The following is a 20,249-nucleotide window of genomic DNA, read 5'->3' on the forward strand; positions in this document are numbered from 1 at the left end:
ACATCTGGCCCTTCTTTGGACACTGTGTCAATAAACCTCCAAACTAGCTTCAATGCCATACAACACTCCTTCCGTGGCCTCCAACAGCTCTTAAATGCTAGTAAAACTAAATGCATGCTCTTCAACCGATCGCTGCCCGCACCCGCCTGCCCGACAAGAATCACTACTGTGGACGGTTCTGACTTAGAATATGTGGACAACTACAAATACCTAGGTGTCTGGCTAGACTGTAAACTCTCCTTCCAGACTCATATTAAGCATCTCCAATCCAAAATTAAATCTAGAATCGGCATCCTATTTCGCAACAAAGCCTCCTTCACTCATGCTGCCAAACATACCCTCGTAAAACTGACTATCCTACCGATCCTTGACTTCGGCGATGTCATTTAAAAAATAGCCTCCAACACTCTACTCAGCAAACTGGATGTAGCCTATCACAGTGCCATCCGTTTTGTCACCAAAGCCCCATATACCACCCACCACTGCGACCTGTATGCTCTCGTCGGCTGGCCCTCCCTACATATTCGTCGCCAGACCCACTGGCTCCAGGTTATCTATGTCTTTTCTAGGTAAAGCTCCTTATCTCAGCTCACTGGTCACCATAGAAACACCCACCCGTAGCACGCACTCCAGCAGGTATATCTCACTGTTCATCCCCAAAGCCAACGCTTACTCTGGCCCCCTTTCCTTACAATTCTCTGCTGCTAGTGACTGCAACGAATTGCAAAAATCGCTGAAGTTGGAGACTTATATCTCCCTCACTAACTTTAAGCATCAGTTATCTGAGCAGCTTACCGATCGCTGCAGCTGTACACAGCCCATCTGTAAATAGCCCATCCAACTACCTACCTCATCCCCATATTGTTTTAATTGACTTTTTTTGCTCTTTTGCACACCAGTATTTCTACTTGCACATCATCATCTGCACATCTATCACTACAGTGTTAATTTGCTAAATTGTAATTACTTCGTTACTATGACGTATTTATTGCCTTACCTCCTTATTCCATTTGCAAACACTGTATTTAGATTTTTCTACTGTGTTATTGACTGTACTTTTGTTTATCCCATGTGTAACTCTGTGTTGTTGTTTTTTGTCGCACTGCTTTGCTTTATCTTGGCCAGGTCGCAGTTGTAAATGAGAACTTGTTCTCAACTGGCTTACCTGGTTAAATAAAGGTGAAATAAAATAAATAAAAGTGTAGTTATTGGAGGTGCGTCTTGGTCAGTTTAGCTCAGAACATGCAGCCCTAGTCAATCGGCCACCTAATCCTGTATAATGAGCGGGCCGGCCGTGAACTTCAGTCATTCCAAATAATATCATCTGATCAAGGTCTGGGCCACGCGCTAATTATAAACTCCCACCTTTCCCCTGAAGTAAAAACAGGAAGCTCCATTTCACACCGGAAGTGTATTGGTTGGGGTTAACCATGAATTATTTTTTTTAAATTTCCAATACAGACAAAAAGTCAGTGTTTTTCGTAGAAAAACGGTAATTTTCCGCTTTATAATTATGCAAAACAACCAAACTCCAAGCGGAGACTCATAAAGCAACGAAAGTCTGTTTACAATTTAACGCCTGCTGGCCGTTCTTCATTGAGTTAGCAATTCTAGTTACCAACTAGCATAGCCAGATTAAACGCAACGTTAGCAAGCTGATGGTTAATGCAATTAACTATAGCTATGATTATGTATTTATATTAGCAACAAAGTAAATGTTTGAAGAAAACAACATGTTCAGTTCCTAGCTGGTAATTGTCACTTTTTCATTGCTGCATGTAGCTAACTACTATTCAACATATTTTCTCCATTCTGCTGCATTCAGCTGGCCCCTCCACTGCCTGTCACCATGCCTGCTCTGCTGGACAGACCAAAGCTGTCCAACGCTATGGCCAGAGCCCTCCACAAACACATAATGAGAGAAAGGGAGCGTAAAAGACAAGGTGAGATATCACCAGGCTTTGCTTGACTACTGCATTCCTCACCAACCGTAACTGGAAGCCTGATTTGCTTCCACAATTATCTTGTTGGAATTGGTGCACATTTCTCATTGTTCTCAAGGTGATTTATTTTCTTCCTAATCTCAGAGGAGGAAGAGGTGGACAAGATGATGGAGCAGAAGATGAAAGAGGAAGAAGAGAGAAAGAGAACAAAAGAGATAGAGGAGAGGATGTCCTTGGAGGAGACCAAAGAACAGGTCAGAGAAAGTCATAACAACATACAAACAGATGGAGATCAATCAGAGAAATAACTTGTTCACCTTAACCGTCTCTTCCCCTCCCTTTTCCTCCTCACAGGTGATGAAGATGGGGGAGAAACTGCAGGGACTTCAGGAGGAGAAACATCAGCTCTTCCTCCAGCTGAAGAAGGTCCTGCACGAGGAGGAGAAGAGACGCAGGAAGGAGCAGAGGTGAGAGGAATTGAGCCTCTCTATGACTCCTCAGGTGCATCTCAATAATCTTAAGTGGCTTTCTTTCCTTGTCTTCTTTCCTTAATATTTACCGACATGGAAACAGCTTAGGTGAAAACAGTTTGGATGCCTGGATGTGTCTAGAAATGTGCTTTCACCGGTCAAGCTTCCTTAACATAGTGTCCTTTTTTGTTTTTGTTTTAAAGGCTCTTAAAATCCCATGTATTACTATTGTTATTATTATAATGTTAATGTAGGTGTAGAAAAGGTCAAGGTCAAGGATCCACTTTAGATGATTGAAATGCAATACTCCCAGTTTGGATTAGGAATGTGATTGTAGTAAGGCCATAGATATCAGGATTTGCTGATTGTTCTCCTGTCAGATATCTCACCTGTTTTTACCTCTCCTGCAGTGACATCACAACACTGACGTCAGCCAGCTACCAGCCCAGTCTAACCATGCACACAGGACAGCATCTCCTTAACATTGAATGTAAGGTTTAGCCTACATCTGTTCATAAATGCAATCTCCTATCAATTACATAATCATCATAATAATATGGTCATCTACCAGACCTTTTGATTTTCAATATATGTGGCACATTGTTTCTCTCCACAAATGTCTTCAGTGACTTCACTGACACCTGTCACTTCACTATACTCCTCCCTCATCCCTTTTTTTTGTTCTCTCTTCCCTCTGTCAGGCAGTCCAGTCAGTCACAACAGGGCCGGGGGACTGCTGTCGGAGCGCAGTAAGCAGTTGTTTCCAACACCGGTCAACCCAGTGAGTGGCAACTGGCAAGCCCTCCGCATGTGTAATATCCTTTCTAACCATTTGAGAGCTTTCTATGAAGCACACTTTTCACTTGTGTCTGAGGAGCAATGTGGTCAATAAATGGAGTTCCAGACATCACTGTTCGGCCCAAGCTGGAATCAAATCCTTAACTCTGTAGTTCCAAACACCACGCCCTACCCACTGAGCCATAGAAAATGTCAATGATGCCAACAGACGCATAACCTGTGCTCTGTGTTATTTGCTTAGAGTGACCGTTTCACTCTCCTCGCTCCACAGGGCCGTCACTACCAGAACCAGGCTGGGTTCAGTGCGGGCCCGGCTGAGCACGGACAGTTTGGGGGTAGTCAGTCGGTCCATGAGAGCTACGGCGTGGCCCAGACACAACACCCCTCCACCTACGCCCCCGGCCCCTCTGTACCTGTCAGCTTCGCCAGCAGCTCCCAGATCAGAGGTAGGATGTGTGTGGCTGGGATTTTAATTTGAAATTCAGTTAAGTTGATTTTCGTTTTCAGACCTGATTTGCTAGTTTTTAATTTCAGTTTTAGTTGCATAAAATATTTTGTCTTTGTTTTAGTGTAAGGGAGAAAACATTTGTGGGAGGCTAAGAGCCATTTGCGTTGAATAGTTTGTGGAGATATTGCCAGTGGGGGGTTGTAATACTTCAGGTGATGGGTCAGGTCATAGGTTAGGTTTGAAATATAAAGGAAATCTCAATGTGACTTGGTTTTAAAAAGAATAGCACTGAAGCTGGTGCAAAAAAATATGGTGGAAGGAAACTGAACATAGTTCATGATGGTTTTTATTTTATTTAGTTTTGGAGTGAAATATAATAATTTCAGTATAGCTTTAGTTTTTCAAATGGGTTTGTTAATTATCTTATTTCAGTTTACGAAATAGATTATAGCATCCTAACAGGTTTACTGTTGCCTTAAACTATTCATGTCCATAACGGACATTTTTCAATAGGGGAGAGTGGGATAGGTTCTGCCACTTTTTACATTCCGCATCACTCCGTCAAGGGAAATAAAGTATTCTTTCTAACAAAGATATCTATACTGAACAAAAATATAAACGCAACATTTAAAATTATCCGATTTTTCTGAGTTACAGTTCATATGAGGAAATCAGTCAAAATGAAATAAATTCATTAGGCCCTAATTTATGGATTTCACATGACCGGGATAATCAGATATGCATCTGTTGGTCACAGATACCTTAAAAACAAATATGGCCTCACAATGGGCCTCAGGAACTTGTCACTGTAATTTTGTGCATTCAAATTGCCATTGATAAAATGCAATTGTGTTTGTTGTTCGAAGCTTATGCCTGCCCATACCACCTCCACTATGTGGCACTATGTTGACATCGGCAAACCGATCGCCCACACATCGCCATACACATGGTCTGCGGTTGTGAGGCCCGGTTGGATATAGTGCCAAATTCTCTAAAACGACGTTGGAGGAAGCTTATGGTAGAGAAATTAACATTGAATTCTCTGGCAACAGCTCTGGTGGACATTCCTACAGTCAGCATGCTAATTGCCCACTCCCTCAAATCTTGAGACATGTGGTATAATGTTGTGACAACTGCACATTTTAGAGTGGTCTTATATTGTCCCCAGCACAGGGTGCACCTGTGTAATGATCATGCTGTTTAATCACTTTCCAAATATGCAACACCTGTCAGGTAGATGTCTTGGCTCTTTTATTTCAGCTCATGAAACATGGGACCAACACTTTACATGTTGCTTTATATTTTTATTCTGTCTACATACATTTCAGAATGTTGTGAATCCTTGGAAATAATCAGAATTCATGTAAACAGAGTTTTTAAAACATAACTGTACAAAAAAAGTGGTCTCTTGGCACAACTTACCCTGGGTATGGGGTAAACTGAGCTGTGGGACAGGGACAAGTTAAGCCACCTACAAATGTCTGTACTTAATGAAATATTACAACTACCTTTTTAAAACCATGTCTATGTTTTATATACAGTGTATTACAGTGCATTCAGAAAGTATTCATACCCCTTGACTTATTCTACATTTTGTTGTGTTACAGCCTGAATTCATTTTGGTAATTGTATTGAAAATGTAATACAGAAATATACTATTTCCATAAGTATTCACAACCCGTAGTCAATACTTTGTAGAAGCACGTTTGGCAGTGATTACAGCTGTGAGTCATTCTGGGTAAGTCTCTAAAAGCTTTCCCCACCTGGATTGTGCAACATTTGTCCATTTATTATTTTCAAAATTCTGTCAAATTGGTTGTTGATCATTGTTGTCAACCATTTTCAAGTCTTGTCATAGATTTTCAAGAAGATTTCATTCAAAACTCTAGCTCGGCCACTCAGGAACATTCACTCTCTTCTTGGTAAGCAATCCAGTGTAGATTATTCCTTGTGTTTTAGGTTATTGTCCTGCTGAAAGGTGAATTAATCTCCCCGTGTCTGGTGGAAAGCAGACTGAACCAGGTTTCCCTCTAGGATTTTGCCTGTGCTTAGCTCTGTTCTGTTTCTTTTTTATCCTGAAAAACTCCCCAGTCCTTAATGATAACAAGCATAACCATAACACGATGCAGCCACCACTATTCTTGAAATTATGGAGAGTGGTACTTAGTAATGTATTATATTGGATTTGTCCATAACATAACACTTTCAGGACAAAAAGTGTATTACTTTGCCACATTTGTTTTGCAGTATTACTTTAGTGCCTTGTTGCAAACAGGATGCATGTTTTGGAATATTTGAATTCTGTGCAGGATTCCTTCTTTTCACGCTGTCAATTAGGTTAGTATTCTGGAGTAACTACAATGTTGTTGATCCGTCCTCAGTTTCCTATCACAGCCATTAAACTCTGTTTTAGTCACCATTGGCCTCATGATGAAATCCCTGAGGGTTTTCCTTCCTCTCCGGCAACTGCGTTAGGAAGCATGCATCTATCTTTGTAGTGACTGGGTGTATTGATACACCATCCAAAGTGTAATTAATAACTTTACAATTTTCAAAGGGACATTCAATGTCTACTTTTTAAATAGATTTTTACCCAGCTAGCAATAGGTGCCCTTCTTTGCGAGCCATTGGAAAATGTCCCTGGTCTTTGTGGTTGAATGACTAGTGTTTGAAATTCATCGCTCGACTGAGGGACCTTAGAGATAATTGTATGTGTGGGGTAAAGAGATGAGGTGGTCATTAAAAAAAATCATGTTTAACACTATTATTGCACACAGTGAGTCCATGCAGATTACTATGTGTCTTGTTAAGCACAATTTTACTCCTGAACTTATTTAGTCTTTCCCTAACAGAGGTGGATGCCTATTATTTCTCCTTTTAATTAATTTGTTAAAACAAATTCTAAAAACGTAATTCCTATGACAAAACCAATCTGAATGTAATCTATAACACAGCAAAATGTGGAAAAAGTCAAGGGTTGTGAATACTTGCTGAAATACCTATATATGCTTTTAAACAATTAGATTCTTAAATGTATTTTAAAAAAGACAGATGCTGATCATTGAGAAAATTTGAACAAATAATTCTAAGCACAACTTTGACAGTGGAGGTATGATAGATGACGTCAATGTGGCCTGTCTAGACACTTGTACTAACTATGTTGAAACAATTTCATGAGTTTCCACCAAACAGAATTTGTTCTGTGGCACGTGTTGATATTGTACTAAAGATAGTACTAGGATGTGAATGGGTTAATACCTTAATACCCAATCTGATTGTTTCTGTCTCCTGCCTAGGTGTGTCTGCATTCCAGGCAATGCAGTACCTCCCTCATCAGCAGCCAGGCTATGCTGTTCATAGTCACTTCACATCCCAGCCTGGATTCATCGCTGGTGCTGGAATACCCCTTCAGAAGCAGTTGGAACATGCCAACCAACAGTCTGGCTTCACTGACGCGGTAAGACCACTGGTCAGACAGATAGGGGGGAAGATGCACTTTCAAGACGTGCCTATTATATAAGGTTGAGTTCTCTATTCAACCAATACACTTTGTTGTGAATCTGTTTTAATGTTTAAGTGCGTAGTGCACAAATGTCAATTCAAATCGGAGTCCTCACTCTTACCTCTTGTCCTTTCCTTGTCTTTCCCTAAACTCCTGTTGTGTTTTTCCAGGGTGCTCTGAGACCCATGCACCCCCAAGCCCTCCATACATCCGCTGCTAGCCTGCTCCCTACTCCCTCCATGGCTGTCCAGATCCCCACTCCCAAGGTACACCTCATTACCCCCTCCCTACCCCACATCTTACTGTTACTGCCCACTGTTGATCCATCACCCCCATCAGAAATATGAGTGCCTCAGAAAGAGGTTATTTTGGAAAAAGTTGGTTATTGCTTTACTCATGCTCTTTATTAAAGCATAGATTGAAAAGTGATTTGTATTTTTGTTTTCTTGCACAATTTGTCCAAGCTCTCATAGCCAAAGCCAGAGGAAACCAGTGTGAATCTTGAGTATGAAATAATCTTAACAGTGAACGCAAACATCTTTAATGTGTCAACTATAATATTCAATTTCAATTATTACTTGGTCATTTAAAATATGCATGGTTTAGCTTAAAGGTCTTAGCTGTTGCTTGATAACATTTCATTGGCGTTGTTCCGTCCACCAGGCCCCTTTCCAGAGCTCTCCCCAAGCGGCTCCCCGCAACGCTTTCCTCCCCCACACGCAGAGTGGACAGAGATTCTATCACCAAAGCAAGTAACCATGTTTACCTGCCCAAACTACCTTTACCAGGAGATCTTATCGTTGAGATTTCATAGGCTTCTAGAAGACTGGAATTATGGGACAGTAAAACTTGGATTTTGATGGTTGATTGTAAAGCCCAAACCTACAGGCTTGACTTTGTAGTAATATTTCTTGTATAGTTTATTTTGTTAGTGCTGTATTACTTTAGTTTTAGAGGCCTAGGGGTTCTAGGAAACCATTTTCTCCACTGTGAAACTGTATAGTGTTATACTTTGTAAATTGTATTGTGTGTTTGGATGTATTACCGTAAACTATTATGTCCGTGAAATAAATAAATAAAGCACACACCATTTCTAACAATTTGTGTCTTCTTTAATTTGTTTTGGGGCGGGGAGACATTCTGCACATTTTGGACTTTTGTGAATGCAAAAACCAAATGCCATAACTTTTTCTCATTCATGAGTTTGTACAAAGTAATAATGGGTCAAAAACTTGATGCTTCTCTCTATAGGTGACCCAGTGTGTCTACTAGCTAGCTACCTGCCCTGTTGGCAGCCCCTGTCGATAAGGTCTTTGCCCAGGCTTTGAGGGTAATGGAAGATAAGGGGCCGATTGCGCAAAGAAAGGACTTAGTCTTGTGCACGGACTTGATCAGATATCTGAAAGACTGAAATTGACACTGGAATTGGGTTGCTAGTTTCATTTCTCCCAAATGCTACTGTGTGACACTTGTTCAACTCCTACTCAAAGAACTGGCCCCAGATTCATAAAACACTTGCATAAGAATATTCTTAAGAATTCCTCAATATCTTAAGATTTTATGATTTTCTTACAAACTTCTCATATCTTGTTAGTCTTCTTAAATCGGTTGCCTAGCAACAACATTTATCTAGCAAAGGCCATCCTATTTTCTACTGAGATTACTGTTCTAGTATGTTCTTGGGTTTAAAATAATAAATACTGAGACTTTCATATGAGGTTTGTGAGTGAATTAAACATGTTCAATTGCTTTCATGAGCTTTTTCTCTCACTGCCCGGAGTTTACGACAAAGGGTTTAGCTATCTTGGAATTAGGAACAAATCCCCCAACTTTATATTCAAGAATCTAATTTCTTCTTAACTTCTTACTTAAAAGGAGAAACATAAGAAATAGCGCAAGTACATTTCCAATAACCTTTTTTGAGGAATAGCAACTGTGTTTAACTTTCATCATAAGTCTATAGTTAAGGAAAAAATGGCTGTTAAGACATTTCTTTAAGAAGGTTTTGTGAATCTGGGCCCTGGTCCTAGCATGTAAATCATGACACGTTTTTAACAGACAGGTTTAGGTGCTATACGTTACACAAAATATTGAACAAGACAGAAGGGGCTCATTCAGAAGGGCGGATCGCTCGGAACGTCAGATAGAAATGGAACGTATAGACCTGACACAATCTCCATGTTCTAGAACTGGCACCAATTTCAATGCTGTATGCTATATTTCTATTGTAATATTCCAAGCACAGTGCTCCCGCTGAATGAGCTCCTAAACAGAACAGCATCCATCACTCATGCATAGAGTTGAAGAAGCCCTTGATGAATCGGAAAAATGTACAAAACAGACATTTGTGAGATTCTCACCCCTCCTCCCTTGACTAGGTACAGTAGTTACTTACGCCCTGCCCTCATAGGCGGCAATTTGTTTGTGAGAAAACACTTCTTTCTCTATTCTACCTTCTCTCTCCGTTTCCTCTGTACAGGTGTTGACCTCTGTGTGTGTGTGTGTGTGTGTGTGTGTGTGTGTGTGTGTGTGTGTGTGTGTGTGTGTGTGTGTGTGTGTGTGTGTGTGTGTGTGTGTGTGTGTGTGGAGAGAATGTTTTGCCATTTCCAATTATTTATTGAATTGCGTTCCTAATTTAACCCAGAGAAGGGCGAGAAAGTACAGTGAGAGGGAGAGAGATTACAAAAACAAAAGTGGGAGAATAGCATTGACGTGGCCTTACTCCCTCCCTTTTCCAGGTCCAGTGCATCTTGTTAACTCCTGAAAGAGAGTGGGGAGGACAAGGAAAGTACAGGGGTAGGATAGGTAGAAAAGGGGGGAAAAGGGAAGATGAAGTGATTGAGGAAGAGACACGTAGGGATAGGAAGGAGACGGGAAGAAAGAAAACAAAGTGGACAGGATCATTTAGTGTGCATCAATACAAAACAGTTCACAAGTGCATTGAGGTACATACAGTATGGACTCCGAACATTCAGAAAACACAAAGATCCTTTCACATACCATCAAAATACAGTAACCCACCACACATTTAACAACCTTGACCTCACATAGTGCACATTTCATATACAGTGAGCTCCAAAGGTATTGGGACAGTGACACATTTGTTGTTTCGGCTCTGTACTCCAGCACTTTGGATTTGAAATGATACAATTACTATAAGGTTGAAGTGTAGACAGCTTTGATTTGAGGGTATTTTCATCCATATTGGGGGAACCGTTTATAAATTACAGCACTTTTTGCACATAGTCCCCCCCATTTTAGTATTGGGACAAATTCATACGTGCAATGATTAGTTAGATCAAGTTGTGACTACAAACTTGTTTGGTGCATTTGTTGCATGTTTTGTTTGTATTTCAGATTATTTTGTGCACAATAGAAATGAATGGTAAACAATGTATTGTGTCATTTTTTTAGACATTTTTATTGTAACTAAGAATATAATATGATTCTAAACACTTTACCTTAATGTGGATGCTACCATGATTACGGATAATCCTGAATGAATCGTGAATAATGATGAGTGAGAAAGACATAAAAGTGCTTAACCTCCCCTGTTATTGTAATGGTGTGAGGTTAGAATGTCTTGGTGGTATGATATTTGTGCAACTAGCTTTCTCCATAATTAATCATTATGCATCCAACAAGTTTGTAGAGTCACAAGCTTTGTGTAATCATTGGGCGCTAAGAATATGGAGCCAAATACTCAACTTTTGACCACTTTAATACACATAAGTGAATTTGTCCCAATACTTTTGGTCCCCTAAAATGGAGGGGGGAATATGTACAAAACGCTTTGTCATTTCTAAACGGTCCACCCGATATCAAATAAAATACCCTCAAAATTAAAGCGGACAGTCTGCACTTTAACCTCATTGTCATTATCATTTCGGAGCCAAAACAACCAAAAATGTGTCACTGTCCCAATACATTTGGAGCTCACTGTCCCAATACTTTTGGAGCTCACTGTAAATACACCATTACATTCACACAAATACACCAAGCATTGGAATCTATATAAAACAACTCTTTATATATACATGTGCTCATACATAAATACTGTAAATAAATAACAACATATGTAAGCAAGTAATACGTGCATAAGGGGTAGGCAAGTCCATTGCTGTAACAGTACTGTACCTTTCACAGATTTCATATAATATACAGTGCATTCGGAAAGTATTCAGACCCCTTGACTTTTTCCACATTTTGTTACGTTACAGCCTTATTCTTAGATTGATTAAATAGTCCCCCCCTCATCAATCTACTCACAATACCCCATAATGACAAAACAAAAACTGTTTTTTAAAATAAATTTTAGCAAATTTATTTAAAAAATGTAAAACTGAAATATTACAGAAACAAGATTCTCTGGTCTGATGAAACCAAGATTGAACTCTTTGGACTGAATGCCAAGCGTCACGTCGGGAGGAAACCTGGCACCATCCCTACTGTGAAGCATGGTGGTGGCAGCATCATGCTGTGGGGATGTTTTTCAGCTGCAGGGACTGGGAGACTAGTCAGGATCGAGGGAAAGATGAACGGGCCAAAGTACAGAGAGATCCTTGATGAAAACCTGCTCCAGAGCGCTCAGAAGGTTCATCTACCAACAGGACAACGACCCTAAGCACATAGCCAAGGCAACGCAGGAGTGCCTATTGGACAAGTCTCTGAATGTCCTTGAGTGGCCCAGCCAGAGCCCGGACTTGAACCCGATCGATCTCTGGAGAGACCTGAAAATAGCTGTGCAGCAACGCTCCCCATCCAACGTGACAGAGCTTGAGAGGATCTGCAGAGAAGAATGGGAGAAAGAAAAGAAAGAAACTCCCCAAATACAGGTGTGCCAAGTTTGTAGCGTCATACCTAAGAAGACTCGAGGCTGTAATCGTTGCCAAAGGTGCTTCAACAAAGTACTGAGTAAATACTTATGTAAATGTGATATTTCAGTTTTCTTTTGTATTTTATTTGCAAACATTTCTAAAAACCTGTTTTTGCTTTGTCATTATGGGGTTTTGTGTAAATTGATGAGGAAAAAAACTATTTAATCCATTTCAGAATAAGGCTGTAAAGGTAACAAAATGTGGAAAAAGTCAAGGGGTCTGAATACTTTCCGAATGCAATGTACATGGAAAAACAAGACATCCCCAGTATATTGTATAGTACTCTTAAACAATTCCCTTGTTTCAACATGTTTTTCAAAACAGACATATACTGTAGTGCGAATGAAGAATTACAACCAGGTAAACCAACAGTAACATTTCAAACACAGGAGGCTGCTGAGGGGAGGACGGTTCATAATAATGGCACATTGTCCATGTGTTTGAGGCCATTCCATTTGCGCCGTTACAGACATGATTATGTATTTGATACCATTCCACCTATTCCACTCCAGCCTTTCCCACGAGCCCGTCCTCCACCAATTAAGATGCCACCAACCTCCTGTGATATAAAAACAAATAAATAAGTCGCCTGGGGGACCAGCCAAAGTGTTTCAGTGCGTCCTTAGGCAAAGTAAAACATGTAAGTAAGCTTGGCTGATAAAAAAGACATACAAATAAATAAGATACATTCAGAAAGACCTTGATCAACATTAACCATAACTCCTGTTGTGCCAACGTCTCTGTAGTTCAAGGTCTTGAATAGAGATGTTCTCCAAAAAGCAGTCTTGGAGTTGCCTTCCCCTTGGTCCATAGACATACAGTGTTATGTACGTGTAACCTGGCAATGCACGTGCATGTTAAAAAGTGTCCTGTGGCATCACACACACACACACACACACACACACACACGTGTGTCCAGGCACTTTTGTCACAGGCAGTGTGTGTATGAGGTGACATGTAGTTCAGTTGGGATACAGAAAGCCTTTGCATTTACCTGCAGTGTCTTATTTAGCCATGGCCTTGATGGCAACTGCAGCCTCCTCATTCATCGCAGACAGAACAGTGATCTGGGAAACAAACAAAAATACATTCATTTTAATTAGCAGGACAGTGTAGTCGAAGTAAACTAGGTGTGTCTATCTTAGGCTGTGACATCATCCCTTTCCCTGAGACTTGAAGCAATTGTTACCCCCAAACCAGTGGAGGCTGCTGAGGGGAGGATGGCTCCTAATCATGGCTGGAACAGAGCAAATGGAATGGCATGTTTTTGATACCATTCCACCTATTTCGCTCCAATCATTACCACGAGCCTATCCTCCCCAATTAAGGTGCCACCAACCTCCTGTGCCCTAAACCATAACACTTTGCAGAGTGCTGCTGAGAGCATGATATCGATTCCCAGTAGAGACTGGTATGTGCTACATACTGTACAGTCTTACTCCCAAATTCCATGTATCCCTAGTCCTGCCAGTCTTCATTGATAAGTGAGGGTATTTGTGTACTCTGCTAATTTTAACTATTCGTGACAGGGACATTCAATTCCCAGAAGTAATGTAAGTATACAGGTTCAATATGACTATAGCAGCTATAATACATACGGAATCAGTGGTGGAAAAAGTACTCAATTGTCATACCTCAGTATAAGTAAAGATACCGTAGTGGAAAATGACTTATGTGAAAGTCACCCAGTAAAATTCTACTTCAGTAAAAGTCTTAAAGTGTTTGGTTTTAAATATATTAAAGTATTAAAAGTTAAAGTAAAAATATATATATATTTCAAAATCTTTATATTAAGCACACCAGATTTTTGTGTTTTTAAATTTACGGATAGCCAGGGACACACTCCAACACTCATTTACAAACAAAGCATTTGTATTTGGTGAATCCACCAGATCAGAGGCAGTAGAGATGACCAGGGATGTTCTCTTCATTGGTGTGCGAATTGGACCATTTTCCTGTCCTGCTAAGCATTCAAAATGTAATGAGTACTTTTGGGTGTCAAGGAAAATGTATGGAGTAAAAAGTACAATATTTTCATAAGGAATGTAGTAAAGTAAAAGTTATCAAAAATATGAATAGTAAAGTACAGATAGCCCCCAAAAATACTTAAGTAGTATTTTAAAGTATTTTTACTTAAGTACTTCATCCCATTGTATGGAATTTCCACCAAACACAGACTGGGTAAATGGATCAGAAGAGGAGTGGAAAACATGAATCAGATATGTCTACCTACACAACTGCTTATGTAGAGGAGGTACAAAGGACTGAATAAGGACAATAAAATCTCAGGACTTAAGCAAAAGTGCTACTCCCATGCAACACTGTGTCTTACAAAACCGCCATGCTTAATAGCAATGTAGGCAATTTCTTGTCGAAGGGAGAATCATAGAAGAAGTAGGATGAGGAACACCACTGACCAGAATCTCCTCTCCAGCGTCGTACTTGGTTTCGATTTCTTTGCCCATGTCTCCTTCTGGCATCTTCAGGTCCTCTCTCACTTCACCGCTGTCCTGGAGCAGAGACAAGTAACCATCCGTGATCCCAATCAACTGCAGGGGGAAGAGAGGAGGGAGGGAAAGGAGGATGACAGAAAAGAGAGACGCATGAAAAGTACTCTCTTTTCATTTCTGACCCTTTTGTGACTGCCCTGTCAATCAATCAATCAATCAATTAGAGCTCCTGCGTGCTCTCCAATCAACTGACTGTCATGTCCACCCACAGTGCCAGAGTCTCCCGCCATGAAAGAGGGTAAAAATGAACACAGGAGAAAAAACAGCTACCCACTTGAGGTTCACTATCCGGCTCGAAGGACCATGAGAAAGTTTGGAACTTGTGCTGGTGTAGGTCAAAGGCATTCCATCCCAGAGTTTTACTAGACACACCACTGTGATTACATTCCCCTACAAACTCCATTATGTGTTCCTCCACCCTCATTGACTTTTCCTCATGGCTTAAAGAGCACTGGATTGGTACGGGAAAAATGCTAATGTCTCCACTGCCTATTAATAGGCTATAGCAGGGTTCTCCAACTGGCGGCCAGCGGGATGAATTTGGCCCGTGGGTGGTTTTATTTGGCCCCCCAAGTTTTCTGAGCAAAAACATAACATTTCACATTTTCATTGTTGGACATAAAAGACTGTAAAACACCAGTAAATCAGTTCCAAATTATTAAATTTTTGGAAATCTGTTCCTAAGTATTCCCACGCAGGCAATTTGCCGACTACAAACGATTTGTATTCATGTTTCATCCGCTCAAGATAAAATCAGCCTGTGGCTGAATCTAGTTGATGATCCCTGGGCTATAGGGAGGTTCCACCATACTGCTGACACCTAGTCAATCCTCACAAATCTTCCAGTGTGAGTCAAGCAGGGGATTGAGTCAGGGAATTACAAATAGGGAATCAGAATGCACAAGGGACATCTATTACCAGTGACGTGGCCATTTTGTTTGAGAGTGAGTGTTACCTAATTGGCCATCTCACTCCAACCAGCAATACCTCTTTCTCACTACTTCTCCTTCTCTCCCTCTGTGCTTTCTGTCCCCCTCACTGCTTTGGCCGTTCCAATGTCCTCTCACCTGGTAGTCTAGTCTCTTGATGTTGGGTACGTCCATGTTGTGGGTGGAGGGACAGATATCCTCATACTTCTTTCCGTTGAAGATGTCAATACCAACCATGTGGACCTGCCCATAAAGGAAAGAAAACACAAACTGTTCAGGGAGTTGTAGACAATACGTACAGAAACAAGGGCAAGATAGTATGATGCCAGACACGCCTTCATGTCTGCACACCAGCCAGGGCTATACAAATGGTTACAGTCAAATCGGGCACCACTGACCTTAGCGTGGCCGTGTTTGCCGGTCTTGGACGTGGACATCTCCACGATCTTGCAGGGTCGTCCCTTCAGCACCACGAAGCCGTTCTTGCGCAGGGCCGAGCACTGCTGGGGGAAGGTGGCGGATGCCCCGGCATCGCCTGTCTGGAAGTCGACGTCTGCGTCTGCCATACCTGCTGCCGAGGCAATGATGTCACAGGGGGGAGGGGGAATGTGGGAAGAGGTTGGGGAAAAAAAGAAAGAAAAAAAAGATTGCCTTTCATGACATAACACTCGCACTTGACTTTTCCCTCCCACTACTAGCACTGACATTGCTGATAGCTACGTTATTGGGGGAAAATGAACTTACTATGACTGACATATGTGGTTGTCCAACCCAGCTATCTTATTAAGATGAATGCACTAACTGTAAGTCGCTCTGGCTAAGAGCGTCTGCTAAATGACAAAATGTAAACATAAAATGTTAATGAGGACTAAGAACTGGTTAATGACACCGCTGGTAATGACATCACTGGTAATGACACCCCTCAGATACTGAGGAGTCCTGGGATTGGGGCAAGGGAGTCCAATTACTCCAAGTGGTCTACTTACCTCTAACTCCATTCTAATACATATTAGTTATGGCTTATTCTTGGGAAACTACCTATTTGCTGATACATCTACAATAGATGTTGAAAAGGTTTTTGCTAAAGAATAAATAAAGAGTGTATTCCTGTATTCCTATTTCTAGCAATAAACACATTATTGAGCAATAGAAAAATGATGGCCTACTGCACTTGGTATGATGTTAACACTGTTTGCAGTGTAATGAAGTGTACAGTAGGCCTACACTGTCTCCTATTGTGAATTTTCAAGAATCATTTTAAATGTGTCCAAATGACCACACTCCAGTGGAATACTTGCATATTTGACTTAATAACGTTAAGAAATGCAACATTATGAATTGAATACAAAAATGAATAAAGAGCTGGTTCACTGACATTAGGAGAAAGAAAAAGATAATATCGAGCTAAATAAAGTAAGGAGATAGGGCACCTCTTAACTGGACCAGTCAGCCATTGCCTACTCACTATGAGCAATAGGATATAACACTTTTCTGAAAAATGTATAGGCCTTCTCTATGCTACTTTTGTGCAATTGACACAAACATTGGAACATTTTCAAATAATGGACTATGGAAACAAGTATATTATTTGCCGAGTGGGTGAGTGACTATATATCGCGGCGGAGGAAAGGCCCCATGCCTGGCCAAAAGCAATGCACGCGTGCGTCAGCCTTGGTTATAATGTCTCAATAATATTATAACGGTCAACTTGCTGTTGGTTGTAACGTCAAGAATATTATAACGGTCAACTTGTTGTTCTTGGTTATAACGTCAATAATATTATAACGGTCAACTTGCTGTTAGAATAATGGCAAAGGTATTGGTGGAAAGTTATATCCATTTAACAGAAAGAGCTACAAAAGTATTGCATCATAAAGCATATTCCAATTAATTTACTGTGATTTAATTCGGTCTGCAGCCATAGCCTAGGCCTACTGGGAAACGACTGATTATACTGGTAGAGGCTTAACCACGGCGCTTGACACACACAAGGCCAATTTGAGACTATCGGTTGCACGTAAACAAACATTCATAATAAGGATATGTTCATTGACATATTAGTAACAGACAAACTGTCGCTGTCACATTTTTATAACACGCGTGTCTTCTCCGCAGTGTAGGAGCCTAGCGCGGCCTAGTGCGCACAAAACGTGAACCGGCTGTCAGTGACGGCATCGTTGCATGCATGCGCACTGCTAGGGGGCTGAGGCCCACTAACTAATATGGGGGCTCCGCTCCAACCGAGAGGCAAGTATAACATTGTTGCATGAACCACACAAGGAGAAATCGTGGTCTTGATACACTGAAAAGGCCACGTCGCACATTGCTGATAGGAATGTAGGCTACTAGAGTAAAATGACTAAGCTAATGCGCATGATAAGGCTACGGCGAGCATAGCGGTAGGTTTGAGTTTCGGTCCCAAGTTATTTTGGTCAATCTCTATGTGTAAAATCGTCCCACCGAAGATATGCATGACATTATACATTTGATTGGCTGATAGGTAACGGCAACTTTATCAGTGGGCATTGAGCAAGGGCAATTTAACAGTTTATTGCTTATAGGCTATCAAACTTGATAGCCTACAATACAACAATGCAATGTTGTTTTATTGGTAGGCTATCATCTGATAATGCTCACAAGTGAGCAGCTATGTAGAATGAAAATAAGGTGACAGCTATGAGCAGACGAGCATAGGCAATGTTAGTTAGTCTCACGCAAAATCACACCCGTTATATTCACGTTATGATAAGTAGACATAACTTACCCGGTGAACTAACGTTTCCACAATGTGTTTACTCTGTTCGCTTTACAAAACTGTCAAACCTTCCCACTTTTTTATGTCTTCCTTTTTCTCCCTTCGTCCGTAGCTACCGTTGTCTAGTTGGTGTCTACCGCCGCGATGCCTCTGTCTGTCGTACCTTATCTCCTAAATCAGCTCTCTTCTTCTCTCACTTCTCTCACTCATTCCAGTCGCTTCCACTATCCTCCCTATTTTGTCCTGCGGCTCCGTCGAAATCGTTCTCGTTGGGGGAGGGGAGGGGGGCATACGCTTGGGTCAGCCGCCAGCCTAAAAAGAGTGGGAACCTTAAACCCACAATGTCCGTAGCCTAGCTCTCTCCGCCTTTCGCTCACTCCCTCACCCAGCCTTTCCAAATACCCATGAAATGAACCTAGGCAATATTGTGCTTAGTGCGCAGGCGTGGTCACCCTCAATTCTCAGATTCTAGAACAGGGAGGGGGCGCAATCACCGGAACATCGAATGGAACCTCTCATTCACTGAGCATGGGGCCTCTCTCATTCATTCTAAGTACCGTTATTTTGGGCATAGGTGATATGGGCGCTTTTACGCACCAAGTAAGCACTCTCGGATAATGACCGAAGCCTCAATAAAAATTCATCCATTATCCTTCACCATATTTCACTTTCAAGGGAATATTAGGATTAATATTGTTTTTAACCTTTTTTTAAAGTAGATTGTGCTTTTAGGGGGTTCTGGTTTTAATGCTCAATACATGTTTCTGATGTAGGCCTAATAACAGCGTCTCATTATTGGCAAAAGTCTTTGCTCTTTGTAATAGGCTACCCATGGTGGTATTGCCCCCATGGTGGTATTGACATGGCGGCAGGCAGTCAAAGTCAGTGCGCAGTGATTGGCAGTTCGCGGAGCCGCTGGGTTAAATTTAGCCCAATGAAACATGAATCCGATGACCTATGTGTGGAGGGCTCGAGGGCCAGATGGGAGCTAAGATAAAATGGAGGGATGGGGAGTGTTGAGAGACTGGTGGGCATGCGAGTCAGGGCATGGGTGGGAGCAAAGACGGGGACGGGGTGCTTGTGTTGACTGATTTGGCGCAGGGCCAACCATGTGTCTAATTTATCACTGACGGCTGCACGAGCTGAAATATCCGCAACAGAGAGACAGGTGCACACAGGGGAGTGGGCCTGTAGTATGGCCTGTAGCAACAGACGAGACAAGCAGGATATGGGGCTATTTAGCTTTATTGACTGACCAATTAAAGTACGCCTAAGTAGGAATTAGGCTAGCCGACTTGTACATAATTGTTGCATTTAAAGAAATATAAGCCATTTTCTCATAGGAGAGGGTAACACCTAGTAGGCATAGTAACCCATTATGATAGACCAGCACACATGAATTACACTTTTGACAATGGCTATTGACAATTTCAGAATACTTTATCAATCATATAGGCTGGTCAACACAGCCACGAGAGGCTACATGCATAACACCCAGTGGTTTAAAATACTTAAGTAAAAAATACTTCAAAGTACTACTTAAGTCGTTTTTTGGGGTATCTGTATTTGACTTTACTATTTATATTTTGACAACTTTTACTTCACTACATTCTGAAAGGGAAATAATGTACTTTTTACTCCAGACACCCAAAAGTACTTGTTACATTTTGAAAGGAAAATGGTCCAATTCACACACTTATTAAGAAAACATCCCTGGTCACCCCTACTGCCTCTGATCTGGCGGATTCACTAAACACATGCTTTGTTAGTAAATTATTGTCAGTGTTGTAGTGTACCCCTGGCTATCCGTAAAACAATTAAACAACTAGAAAATTGTGCTGTCGGGTTTTCAAAATATAAAGAATTTGAAATTATTAATACTTTTACTTTTGATACTTAAGTACAATTCCATTTAATAGTGATACTTAAGTATATTTAAAACCAAATACGTTGAGACTTTTATTCAAGTAGTATTTTACTGGGTGACTTTCACTTTTACTTGAGTCATTTTCTATTA

At 41.0% G+C, this 20,249-nt stretch overlaps 2 protein-coding genes across 8 annotated transcripts; one reads left to right on the top strand and one right to left on the bottom strand.

Annotated features, from left to right (window-relative positions):
- The first annotated feature begins 1,397 nt into the window (after positions 1–1,397).
- Positions 1,398–8,261, top strand: LOC115138145 (G protein pathway suppressor 2-like). 5 transcript variants are annotated; one of them, XM_029674665.2, is made up of 11 exons: positions 1,410–1,492; positions 1,826–1,943; positions 2,088–2,197; positions 2,298–2,410; positions 2,824–2,903; positions 3,115–3,194; positions 3,453–3,657; positions 6,956–7,116; positions 7,332–7,427; positions 7,626–7,666; positions 7,825–7,915. In XM_029674665.2, the coding sequence occupies exons 2-10, from the start codon at positions 1,850–1,852 to the stop codon at positions 7,632–7,634; spliced, it is 948 nt and encodes a 315-aa protein (XP_029530525.1). In that variant the 5' UTR covers positions 1,410–1,492; positions 1,826–1,849; the 3' UTR covers positions 7,635–7,666; positions 7,825–7,915. The 5 variants fall into 5 exon arrangements, 4 of the variants coding, with proteins under 4 accessions (XP_029530522.1, XP_029530523.1, XP_029530525.1 ...); XM_029674662.2 differs by lacking the exon at positions 7,626–7,666 and having other exon boundaries at positions 1,398–1,492; positions 7,825–8,261; XM_029674663.2 differs by lacking the exon at positions 7,626–7,666 and having other exon boundaries at positions 1,398–1,492; positions 3,483–3,657; positions 7,825–8,261.
- LOC115138146 (eukaryotic translation initiation factor 5A-1) lies at positions 8,252–18,634 on the bottom strand. 3 transcript variants are annotated; one of them, XM_029674667.2, is made up of 6 exons: positions 18,242–18,633; positions 15,876–16,045; positions 15,616–15,720; positions 14,456–14,587; positions 13,033–13,105; positions 8,252–9,921 (listed from the first exon to the last, which is right to left on the bottom strand). In XM_029674667.2, exons 2-5 carry the CDS (start codon positions 16,041–16,043, stop codon positions 13,043–13,045), a joined length of 468 nt encoding a protein of 155 aa, XP_029530527.1. In that variant the 5' UTR covers positions 16,044–16,045; positions 18,242–18,633; the 3' UTR covers positions 8,252–9,921; positions 13,033–13,042. The 3 variants fall into 3 exon arrangements, with proteins under 3 accessions (XP_029530527.1, XP_029530526.1, XP_029530528.1); XM_029674666.2 differs by having other exon boundaries at positions 15,876–16,048; XM_029674668.2 differs by lacking the exon at positions 8,252–9,921 and adding an exon at positions 10,865–12,876 and having other exon boundaries at positions 15,876–16,048; positions 18,242–18,634.
- Between the last annotated feature and the right edge of the window lie 1,615 nt (positions 18,635–20,249).

This window comes from Oncorhynchus nerka, linkage group LG12 (assembly GCF_034236695.1).
Source record: "Oncorhynchus nerka isolate Pitt River linkage group LG12, Oner_Uvic_2.0, whole genome shotgun sequence".
In the NCBI taxonomy this organism is placed as follows: Eukaryota; Metazoa; Chordata; class Actinopteri; order Salmoniformes; family Salmonidae; genus Oncorhynchus; species Oncorhynchus nerka.